At 41.1% G+C, this 12,516-nt stretch overlaps 1 protein-coding gene across 1 annotated transcript in view; it reads left to right on the top strand.

The window, feature by feature from the left end:
• The window catches only part of vegfc (vascular endothelial growth factor c), a 288,381-nt gene that overhangs the window by 250,666 nt on the left and 25,199 nt on the right, over nucleotides 1–12,516 (top strand). The window contains exon 5 of the mRNA XM_072594594.1: nucleotides 10,826–10,938. Coding sequence (XP_072450695.1) covers nucleotides 10,826–10,938 — 113 coding nt within the window. The remainder of the gene's footprint in view (nucleotides 1–10,825; nucleotides 10,939–12,516) is intronic.

Raw genomic sequence — 12,516 nt, 5'->3', positions numbered from 1 at the left:
ATCTTAACTTTTCACAATATAAGCATTTTTTTGACAATGAACTTCTTTTATAAGTAAGTCTAATTTGTGATAAGTCATTATTCTTTGTTGAATAAAGAAAAGTGGTTGAATTGTTTTGTTGGGAAAGTCTGATGATCCTCTAGCACCATTATTTGCAGAGTCTCCAAACAGTTAAAGATTCATTAAAATTATTTCATCTCCCCAATTTACCTGTCCACAAATACAAATTAACAGAAACTATTGGCCCGTTTTCTATATTTAACAATTCTAACCAGTTAATTAAAATTCAAACACACAGACACACTCAGACACACACACACACACACACACACACACACACACACACACACTCAGACACACACACACACACACACACACACACACACACACACACACAATGTTATGGGAGCAAAGAACATAGTTCAATAGCACCAGTCCACTGAATTCAATGAGCTCTTCATTTGCTTCTTCTGAGTCCTTCTTATCTCTGGTCTTCCTGCCACATCCTCCCAGTTCTTAACTAAGATACAGGTCAGTTGGCACACTAATTGCTAAGTCTCCTGGTCACTCGTTAGAGACAACAGCTTATAGGCAAGTGGTTTTTGAGAATAGCGAGCTAACTTCCAATTCTTCACCTTTTTCTTGCAAGGATAGAAAGAGGGAGATAAGTACTGTCTTTCTGAAGTCTGGAGTCTGCCCCTGCATTGTTCACACACACCACCTGCACAGGAGTCAAATAAAGAGTTGTCACGCTGATGACCCCTGACTGACAGAACTAGCCTTGTTTAAAAAACCAATCAAGCAAGCTGTCTCTGAGCAAAACTGGTCCAAAAACACACCCATGCTGCAAATGAGTTAGTAACCCTCCCCAATGCCTGAACAAAACAGCAAAAGTGTTAACACAATAAATATGTTTCACAAACTTGGTTTAAACAGCAACATCTCTTTCCACAGTTTACTTGACTCAAAGCAGTGTTATTTTCCCTTTTTGGTGCAAATTGCAAAATGAAGATTTTAAAATGAGATATTTACAGTTTCTAATGCTCAACCAGCTACAGGATAAGACCTCTATAATTGACCACATCAAGTGGGTAACACTTAAAATTTATTGTGACCAGTGGAGGAGTGGGACTAGAAAGGAATTGATATACCCTTCAAACATACCACCCTTGGATCAGTGGCCTCTGCAAATGGAACAATCTATTTTTACCTATTCTGTCCAAACACCTTAGTTATTTCAAAACTCCCTTCTGAATCTCCTTAACAGATTATTTCAGAGTCAAGAACAGTGAATTATATGGTGGAAAAGAAACTCCATTTCTTATTCCTAACTGCAATCACTGACCCTGGTTATGAAACACGCTTGTGTTGAAATCAGGTTTATTGACACATTGAAGAAGGAGATCAGAAGATCATGATTAGTAAATGTAAGAGCACATCCATTGGAAGAGCATCATGTGAGGATTCATGATTGACCATGAAGATAAACCATAAGCATGAGGGATTATAAAATACTTATTATCATTGGAGCTGCAACCCAGAATGGATGAGTTAGCAAGGGTAAGGGGGAATCTGTTCCAAATTATTAGAATGTTTATTGTGGCCACACAGAGTTCCAGCCGAAAATTGGATGAAAGAAAAGGCATGCTTCAAGCATCTGGTTCTCAAAGAATCAGGCCTTGTATAACAAACCTCACTTGGTTCCATTGGTGAGCTACTCTCTGAATTTATCTTCAGTCCTGCTAATTGTGTGAAAAAAAAGTTTGTGTGAAAGCTGAGCCTAGATGTGCATGAAGATTGATGAAGATAAACCTGGATGTAGTCCACTTTCCCTTCACAGAGAGCAGAGTTACAGTGGGTAGCTCTATGGAAGTCTGACAACAAGCTGTATTGCAGCACATTGAGAGAAAAATACCCTCTTCTCAACCTGTCAACTTGCCTGGGTTAATTGGTTCATATTGTCTCACCATATGCTAATTTTAGAAAGCGTCTCAAAGAACTATTGAAAATCTTTAGACTGTGTTCCCTTGTGTTTCATATATTGTTTATTGTGAATTTTTCAAGACAACGATAAACAAAAGAAATAATGACTCATATTGGCTTGCTTAATTTTTGCTTCAATATCAAATCCAGAACAGGAGGAGTCAGTGATCCCACTATGCTTTTGGACTGAATCATCCTGGCTTCAACTGCAACGAATTGTGGAGAGTTTGTTTTTGCCAGTTTAGTTCTTTTTTCCCATAAATGTTCCAAATTTCCCTGGCATAGATACTTCTCTATTTCTACTTATCCTACTTAATTATATCTGGGGTAGAGTACTGTACCTGTCTTGATCATGTTTCCATATTGCATTCACAAATGACAATCCACAAACATACTTTGTGCAGGAATTCACGGGACTGCAGGCTTTGTTAGCAGAGATTTATTTCCTTTCACCCCTACTTTGAAGTGCTCCCTTACACCTTGTGTAGTCTCGCGCTGGACGAATGGCACTTTCTCAGCAAGAACCTGCCCACTAGCACTCAGGTTGGGTTCTGTCAGAGCTGCTCAATTCCTAACATGACAACCCGGGTACAAACAGAAGAAAGAGCTGAACCTACAAGTAAGGCAAGGATGACTACCCTTGACATCCTAGACAGCATTTGAACAGGTATCTCATCAAGATGCCCTAGCAGAACAGAAGTAAAGAAACGGTGGTGTATTTCCAAAGTTAAAAATCACACAATCTGAAGGCAATCCATGTGACATTTTATAAATTCCTACTTTGGAAATAGAACCAGTCTGATTCAAGATTGGAATGCAGACAGACTTTAACCTCACACCTTAATGCATTATCTGAGCTGAGATGTTACCTTTTTGTTATAAAACCTTAAATTATGTCAGGAATGTGACTTGAAAGAAGTTCTGGGATTTACATATTAATGAGTTGAAACCTGCAACCCATTCTAAAAGATGAAAGACTTAACAGCAATCTAGGTTTGTTCAATATATTACATCAGTTGTATGACACTGATCTTTTGCTATAATTTTTGAATCCTATGATCATGCTCCACTAGCTACTTGATGAAGGAGCAGTACTCCGAAAGCTTGTACTTCCAGATAAACCTGTTGGACTTGAACCTGGCGTTGTGTGATTTTTAACTTTGCCCACCGAAGTCCAACACCAGCACCTCCACATCATGGATATATTTCCAAGTCAGGAAGGCGAGTGACTTGGAGGGGAACTTGCATGTGTTGGTGTTTCTATGTATCTGTTGCCCTCATCCTTATACAGAACACCCTCGATTATTCAAACATAGATTATCCGAACGAAATACTCCCTACCCGTTTTGTTCGGATAATCGAGGTTGTTCTGTATATAGAAGTGGCCCTGGATTTGGAAGGTGCTGTCTAAGGATGTTTGGTGAATTTCTACAGTGCATCTTGTAGGTCGTGCACGCTTCTGTTACTGAGCACTGGTGGTGGTGGAGGGAGTGGCTGCTTGTAAATATGGTGCCAAAATCAAGCAGCTGCTTTGTATTGAATGGTGTCAAGTGTCTTGAGTCTTGTTGGAGCTGCAGTCATCCAAGCAAGTGGGGAGTATTCCATCACACTCCTGACTTGTGCTTTGTAGATGGTGGACAGGCTTTGGAGAGTAAGGAAATGTTTTACTCAATGCAGTATTCCTAGCCTCTGACTGCTCTCTATATGGTGAGTCCAATTGAATTTCTGGTCAGTGGTCATCCCCAGGATGTTGATAGTGAGTATTCAGTGATGGTAATAATATTGAATGTTAAGGGACAATGGTTAGTTTGTCTCCTGTTGAAGATGATCATTCTCTGGCATTTGTGTGGCATAAATATCAGTTGCCACTTGTCAGCTCAACCCTGGATATTGTCCAGATCTTGTTGCATTTGAACATGGACTGCTTCAGTACCTGAGAAGACACAAATGGTGCTGAACATTGTGTAGTCATTGGCAAACATCCCCACGTCTGACTTTATGACAGAGGGAAGTAACTGAAAATGATTGGGCCTAGGTCAGGGTCCTCATGAACTAGTTTAAAACTAGTTACAACAGCTCAACCAGTTGGCCAATTCATGGTGTGTTGTACCAGTCAAAGATGAATTGGGTTAAGAGGACATCACTTTTGTGTGCCTTGAGCAGCCCATGCATCCATGAGCCAATGGGAATCAGGCAGGTTATGACCCCTACACAAGTCCAATTTTTCCTCCCATAAAAGAATAGTGGTTGAAGTTATTCACTTTTTTGCGGAGTTTGATATGGCATGCCAACAAAGATGATGAAGCAGAATAAATCCAGTAAAGCTTTGAAAGGAGAAGAATATAAATATTTTTGGAATTACATTTTTAAGAATACCTTGATAGAGTAGAGGATTGAGGCAAAGAGTCAGAAATATCATTAAAGGATTATATGGTGCCCTCTCATTAAAAGTTTCTTTAAACACTATAATTCTGGGCACTGAACTTCACGATTTAACAAGTCAGAGAATGCTTGATAAAAATCTGTTAATTACCACTTGGAGACTAATGCATAACCATTCACTGGAGATAAAACGGTTTAAGTAGTACACATTTTGGAAGGTCAAGATTTCAAAGCAATTAATTGAGAGATTTCAAATTTTCAGAGGAAGAGCTAGGAACACAGGAGCAAGATTAGAACATTTAGTCCCTTGATCCTGATCCACCATTCAATGAGATCATAGCTAATCTGAAACCTTGCTTCATTATACCTTACTGGAAAAGATCTATCCACTTCAGTTTCAAATTAACAATGAGTGCAATTAACTGTTGGTTGCAGAAGAAAGTTCTAAACTTCTCCCAGCTTTTGTATGCAGATGTGTGTATGTATTTATATCAAGGAAAAATCTTTTTTACACAGTGAGTAGTTAGGATATAGAATGCACTGCCTGGGACTCAGTGGAATTCATTATTCCAGGTTGCAGGGGATTCTGGGACATTGTAAATTTAAGGAGGAGATAGACAGATTTTTCATTTAATAAAGGGTTGAAGCATTATGGAGATCAGACAATGAAGTAGAGTTGAGGCCATGTTGAGTTCAACCATGGTAGTATTGAATGGCGGAACAAGCTCAAAGGGCTGAATTGCCTCCACCTCCTAGTTCACGTGCTCTTACATAAGAGTGATGGAGGCAAGTTCAATAGATGCATTTAAGAGGGCAATGGATGGTTATTTAGCTAGGAAAAATGTGCAAGGGTATGGGGAAAAGGCAGCAAGTTGGCACTGAGCAACGATCCTCGTTTAAAGAACTCAGACAGGCATGATGGACCAAATGACCCCCTCTACACAATAACAATTCTGGAATTCCACTCATAAACGTTCTGACTCAACTTATTACTCTCTGATCTCATGTCCTAGAGACCCCAACCAACAGAAATAGTTTCTCTCTAACCACCTACCTACCTTCAAAGTTTGGGAGAAGATTTGTAGCTCGGGTGCTCGTTGTTGTGGTTCTGTTCGCCGAGCTGGGAATTTGTGTTGCAGTTGTTTCGTCCCCTGTCTAGGTGACATCCTCAGTGCTTGGGAGCCTCCTGTGAAGCGCTTCTGTGATCTTTCCTCCGGCACTTGTAGTGGTTTGAATCTGTCGCTTCCGGTTGTCAGTTCCAGCTGTCTGTTGCAGTGGCCGAAACGACACGACCAGCTATCCTTAGCCACACACGCAGATGACAAGCAACATGAATTCGACTGGGACAACACTACTATTATAGGACAAGCCAAACAGAGAACAGCCAGGGAATTCCTAGAGGCATGGCACTCATCCACAGACTCAATCAAAAGCACATCGACCTGGACCCAATATACCGACCACTGCAGCAGACAGCTGGAACTGACAACTGGAAGCAACAGATTCAAACCACTACAAATGCCGGAGGAAAGATCACAGAAGCACTTCACAGGAGGTTCCCAAGCACTGAGGATGTCACCTAGACAGGGGACAAAACGTCTGCAACACAAATTCCCAGCTCGGCGAACAGAACCACAACACCTACCTACCTGTTCCCATTGATATCTTGAAAAAATTAATCAAACTATTCCTAAAACTTGTAAATTTTCTGGTGAGTAAAATCTCAGTTTATTGACTTTCTCCTTCTAATTTATTCATTCATGTCCATGTGTCATTGTGGGAAACTGTGGTTCTAGTAAACCGATTTAAGACAAAAGACTGAGAGTAGCCAATCAATAGTTTGAACTGTATTTAGTCTTTTATGAGGAGGAGCCATCAAGCAGCACGTTAAAGAGAAATGATCATTTATACAACAAGGTGACTTCCTCGAATTTTAAAATCAAGCCAGGGATAGGAAGGTAAACCCACAAACTCACTCCTATCCTATTGGTGTGTCAAATTAAAAGCAGGGCTTACAATCAACTACATGGGACTACAGTTACATGTGCTTGAGACCAAGTTAGAATAGCAAGTCAGCTTCTTTGAAGGATGTTAATCATCCATGTGGGATTCCAGTGGCTTGTTTGGTGCCCCTGGGGCAGATTTCAGTGAAAGCAGTTTAATAAAAGAAAATTATGTGGAGGCTCACCTTCAATAACCACAGCCATCTTCCTTTTTCCCAGGTATGACTCAAATCAGTACAGAATTTACCCCCGATTTGCATTGACTGCAGTTTTGCTAGTGCGGTTGACTTGACACTCAGTCAATTGTGGCTTTGATGTCAAGGACAGTCACTCTAACCCTCTCATCTCACCTCCAGCATTCACATCTGCAATGAGCTGAGGAGATGAGTGCCCTGGCAGAACCCAAACTGGGTGTCACTGAGCAGGTTATTGCTGAGCAGGTGTACTGGAACAGCTTGGCTAGGGGAGCAACAAGTTCTACAGCACAAATTGTCAATATCATTGCCGGGATGTTGTCAAGGCCCACAGCCTTTATAATATCCAGTAGCTACAACTGTTTGTTAATGTCATGTGGAGTGACTCGAACTGGGTGAAGACTGTTGTCTGTGATGATAGGGATCTCAGGAGGAGGCTGAGATGGATCATCCACTTGGTACCTCTGACTGAAGGTCATTAAAAATGCTTCAACCTTGTTTTTTGCTCTGATGTGTTGTGCTCCCCCATTATTAAGGATGGGGATGTTTGTGGATTAGTGTTGTCTATTCTCTGGAAATTCTTGAAAGATGCTGAAGTTCTTAAAAGCATTGAAATGTTGCTTAACCCTGAAAGGTAGATGTTTTTGTTAAAGCTTGTCTTGTTCTCATCAGAACAAAATGCAAAAATATCAACACAAAGAAGAGCAATATTTTTATGAAGCAGGAGAAGAGCTTATTGATCAGTTGGCATGTATCCTTTAGCCATATTGGCAGCAAATTAAGTTAGCGATTGTGCTTTCATTTCAAGTTTTCCCACCCCATTCCCTACCCAATGTCAATGCTTTGTTCAGTCTCAGTATCTGCCGCATAATTCTAGTTGATCATACAATGGATTTGTTAGAGAAGGTATGCATTCCTTTATTGGTCAGAGCAATGAGTACAGGGGTTGGGAGGTCATGTTGCGGCTGTGCAGGATATTGGTTAGGCCACTTTTGGAGTATTGCATGCAATTCTTGTCTACCACCTCTTGTAAGGATGCTGTGAAACTTGAACGGGTTCAGAAGAGATTTACAAGGGTGTTGCCAGGGTTGGAGGGTTTGAGCTATAGGGAGAGGCTGAACAAGCTGGAGCTGTTTTCCCTGGAGCGTTGGAGGCTGAGGGATGACCTTATAGAGGTTTATAAAATCATGGAGGGCATGGATAGGATAAATAGACAAGGTCTTTTCTCTGGGGTGGGGGAGTCCAGAACTAGAGGGCATAGGTTTAGGGTGAGAGGGGAAATATGTAAAATGGACTTAAGGGGCAACCTTTTCACGCAGATGGAATGAGCTGCCAGAGGAAGTGGTGGTGGCTAGTACAATTACAACATTTAAAAGGCATCTGGTTGGGTACATGAATAGGAAGAGTTGAGAGGGATATCGGCCAAGTGCTGGCAAATAGGACTAGATTGGGTAAGGATATCTGGTTGACAGGGATGAGTTGGACCGAAGTGTCTGTTTCCCTGCTGTACATCTCTGTGACTATTTAATCTGACTCAGTGCACTCCCTCCTTCCCCTACCCACGTAATTCTTTTTTTTTGCAAAAACATTGATTCTTAACCACCCATATTAAAAATAGCTCAGTTTGTTCTTGTGCTACGTATACAGAGAAAACATGGCAGTACAATTATAATTGATGTTAAATACACTCAATAGGTTCCGTGGGGACCTCTTGAACAGTCTGGAATTTTTTATTCAAAAAAAAGTTAGAAAGAACTGATTGTTGTGTTGGTTCCGATGATTTCAAGGGGGGGAATGTGATGAAGTGTTTGAATGCTGGAGAGTGGAGCTCATGAATAGAATTTACTTGCTCAATCAGAAGAAACAAATGATCAGAAGTAACTCCACATTACTCAAAATATCTTGTATTGTCAATCCAATGTCTGCCAGTAAGAGATTAAGCATTGCCAATGAAATGTCCTGCTGAATGATGGAGTTAAAGAATGAAGAGAGTGAGTCCATAACTACTATTTTAAACTTAACTAGGCGCACAGTGGCACAGTGGTTAGCAGCGACAGAGACCTGGTTTCAATTCCTGCCTCAGGCAATTGACTGTGTGGAGTTTGTACATTCTCCCCGTGTCTGCGTGGGTTTCCTCTGGGTGCTCCGGTTTCCTCCCACAGTCCAAAGATGTGCAGGTTAGGTGAATTGGCCATGCTAAATTGCCCATAGTGTTAGGTGAAGGGGTAAATGTAGGGTATGGGTGGGTGGCGCTTCGGCGGGTCGGTGGGGACTTGTTGGGCCGAAGGGCCTGTTTCCACACTGTAAGTAATCTAATCTAATCTAATCTTACAAGGTTATGAAATTAAAGCTAGCCAAAGTGAATTCATAAATTAGGTTAAGGGTTAGGTGGTTGGGGATGCAGCAGCATTCATTACGGGAATATTTCAGACACACTGAGTAGAATTTGGTGCCTCAGCCTTTTTTGTAATTTATATAAATGGGTTGAATGAAGGGGCTGAGGGTTTAGTTGCTAAACTTGCTGATGAAACAAGGCAGCAAGGAAAGTAAGTTGTGAAGAAGACTTAACGTGGCTAGAATGGGGTATTAATGGGTTAAATAACTGTACAACATTTAGCAATTGGAGGATAATGTGGGAAAATGTGAAATTGTCCATTTTAGCAGGAAGAATAAAAAATAAAAAAGAAGCACATTATGTTAGTGGTAAGAGATTTCAGAACCCTGAAATGCAAAGGGATCTGGGTGTTTTGGTATGAGTCACATGTTGTTAATATGCAAGTACAGCAAGTTGTTAGTAAAGCTATTTGGATGTTAGTGTTTATTGCAAGGGGAATTGAATATAAAAGTAGTGAGGTTATGCCTCCATTATGCAAGTCCTTGATGAGACCACATTTGAAGCACTTTGTACAGGATTGATAAGCTTATTGAAGGAAATTTGTAAAATGCACAGAAAGCAGTTCAGAGCAGGCTCCTAAACTAATACCCGGAGTGTTATTTTGTCTTATGAAGAAAGAGTAGACAGTCTAGGTTTATATCTGCTGGAGTTTAGAAGAGTAAGACTCATTTGGTTAAAATATATTAAATCCTGCTGGGTATTGACAGAACGATGAGGAAAAGACGTTTCCTTTTCAGGGAGAATATAGAGCTAGTGGTTCCTTAGGGATCACCTATTTCAAGCAAAGGTGGAGCGATTTTTTTTCTTCATGAGGGCAGTAAGTCTTTGGAGCTTTTCCTCTAAAGGAGGTTATTAGGTGTTGGATAAACATGATAGTGAAAGGATAACAGCAGCAGGTAAGTACATAGAGTAAAAAGATCAACCATAATGTTATAAAGTGGAAGAGCAGGCTTCAGCAGCCTCTTTCTGATCCAATTCTGTGTGTTCATAGTTTGCTCTAAGTCTTTGTCATGTCAACCATAAGTCCACATGTGTAAGTGTATTGGATTGATATTAAATTTGTGTGATAATATGAGATGGGTAAAGGCAAGGAGTTAGGCCATTGTGTACCTGTCTACATTGCATTCTGCATTGATGCTAGGGATGGCTGTGGTGATGTAAGAGAGCGTGTGGAGTCAGAATCGCACAAAGACAAGATCCGTCGCTTTGAAATGGATTTAGGAGGTATCAGGACGATCGCTGGGATTTGGGATGGACTGGGATTGGACTGTCTCTGGGACCTGGGTTGGACCAGGATTGGGCTATCACTGGGAGCTGGGTTATACCAGATTTGGACTGTCACTGGGAGCTTTGTTGGAGCAGGATTGGAATGTCACTGGGAGCTGGGTTGGACCAGGATTGGACTGTCACTGGGTGCTGGGTTGTTCCAGGATTAGACTGTTTCTGGGAGCTGGTTTGTACAAGGATTGGACTGTCACTGGGAGCTGGGTTGGACCTGGATTGGACTCTATCTGTGAATTGGATTAAAACAGTTACTAACCTTCGGGCCATCGTGTTTATTGGCTTTGGTTGAAAACTTGCAAAACAATTTTTGTTTAACTTTACTCATTAAAGAGCTGGAACAAACGAGTTTGCAGGTTTGTACCAGTATGGGTTAGAATTTTTTTATGTGGTTCTGTGAGCACACTGATCAAGTTGCTAACATATTTCCCCTGTTTTCCAATCTTGCTAATAATCGGTCAAAACATTTTGGCCATATCTCTTTAGTGTATGAGTATTAAAATTCCATAAACCGGATATGTATTAAACCAAGTGGTCACAATATTGTCTGTCTACTTTCAACAAGAACATCTTCATTTCCTTCACAGCTGTCTGATGCCAAACAAAACCTGTCCCAGGAATCACATCTGGAATAGTTTTTTATGCAGATGCGTGAGGCAACATGATTTCACCAGCTTTCTGCCCCCCAAAAGTGACTCAGGTTAGTTGGTTTAATTTTTTACTGTTTCAATATTTTCTTTTAATTGCTGTTCAGGTACCTATGAGGAAATCTGTTTTGCATGATGCAGACTGACACAAGTCCTTTGTTTACAATGAGCTCCTGTACTGATGTATGAAAGAGAATAAAGTATATGCAATGAATACACATATTAAACATAAAAACACAATAAAGTGGTGATGCCTCAGTTGCTGCAGTGACCCGAGTTTAATACTGATGGACGGTTTTGTCTCCTCAATATCTTTATTAAATCTGACAAACATTTATCTTTTACAATGACCTTCCTTAATGCTTCCTTAGTGATTTGAGAGTTTGAGCCATATATCAAACTCGATTTAAATCGATATTCAGGAGGTGACACTGAAAGTCACCCTCCCATAACATAAAAGGTTTGCCAGTGTATGAGTGTGCCTGCACAGAGATCCTTTGACATCAGTGTAAAACACAGCTGGAGATACAACTCTCAACTTTGTCATGGGGTGTGGGCTTTGCTGGCAAGGCCAGGATTTGTGCCCATCCCTAATTGCCCTTGGACGAGGTCATTTGCTGAGCTTGGTCAGAGGGCAGTTAAGAGTTAACCACATTGTTCTTGAGTTTAGTCATATGTCGAACAGACTGAGTGTGGATGGCAAGTTTCCCTCTCTAAAGGCCGTCCGTGAATCAGTGAGTATAACAATTGATTGTGGCTATCCATGACTTCCTTTCATTTCCAGACTTTTAAAAAGAATGTACCCAATTTAGCTGGCATTAGAATCCAAGGTCCAAAAACAATATACTAAACCTCTGGATTACTAGCCCAGCAGAATTACATCCCTCATCCATTGTATAGGATTCTCACTTTACAGGTACCAGTGCAAGGCCATTATAGAACAAAGAACAAAGAAAATTTACAGTCCAGGAACAGGCCCTTCGGCCCTTCAAGCCTGAGCTGATCCAAATGTACTGTCTAAACCTGTCAGTCAATCCCTCTGCTCCCCACCTGCTCATGCACCTGTCCAGACGCATCTTAAATGAATCTACCGTGCCTGCCTCTACCACCTCTGCTGGCAACGCGTTCCAAACGCCCACCACCCTCTGTGTGAAGTACTTGCCACATGTATCCCCCTTAAACTTTCCACCTCTCACCTTGAAAGCATGACCTCTGGTTACTGAATCCTTCACCCTGGGAAAAAGCTTGTCGCTATCCACCCTGTCTGTACCCTTCATGATTTTATAAACCTCAATCAGATCCCCCCTCAATATCCTTTTCTCTAGTGAAAATAACCCTAACCTACTCAACCTCTCTTCGTAGCTAGCACGTTCCATACCAGGCAACATCCTCATAAACCTACTTTGCACTCTCTCCAGAGCATTCACATCCTTTTGGTAATGTGGCAACCAGAACTGTACACAGTATTCTAAATGCGGCCAAACCAATTCTTGTACAGTTTTTAACATGACTTGCCAGTTCTTATACTCAATAACCCGTCCAATGAAGGCAAGCATACTATGTGCCTTCTTGACCACTCTATCCACCTGTACAGCAACCTTCAGGGTACAATGGATCTGCACTCCCAGATC

This window comes from Chiloscyllium punctatum, chromosome 2 (genome assembly GCF_047496795.1).
Source record: "Chiloscyllium punctatum isolate Juve2018m chromosome 2, sChiPun1.3, whole genome shotgun sequence".
Lineage (NCBI taxonomy): Eukaryota > Metazoa > Chordata > Chondrichthyes > Orectolobiformes > Hemiscylliidae > Chiloscyllium > Chiloscyllium punctatum.
The sequence above is the reverse complement of the archived record's forward strand: the minus strand, read 5'-3'. Positions and strand labels throughout refer to the sequence as shown.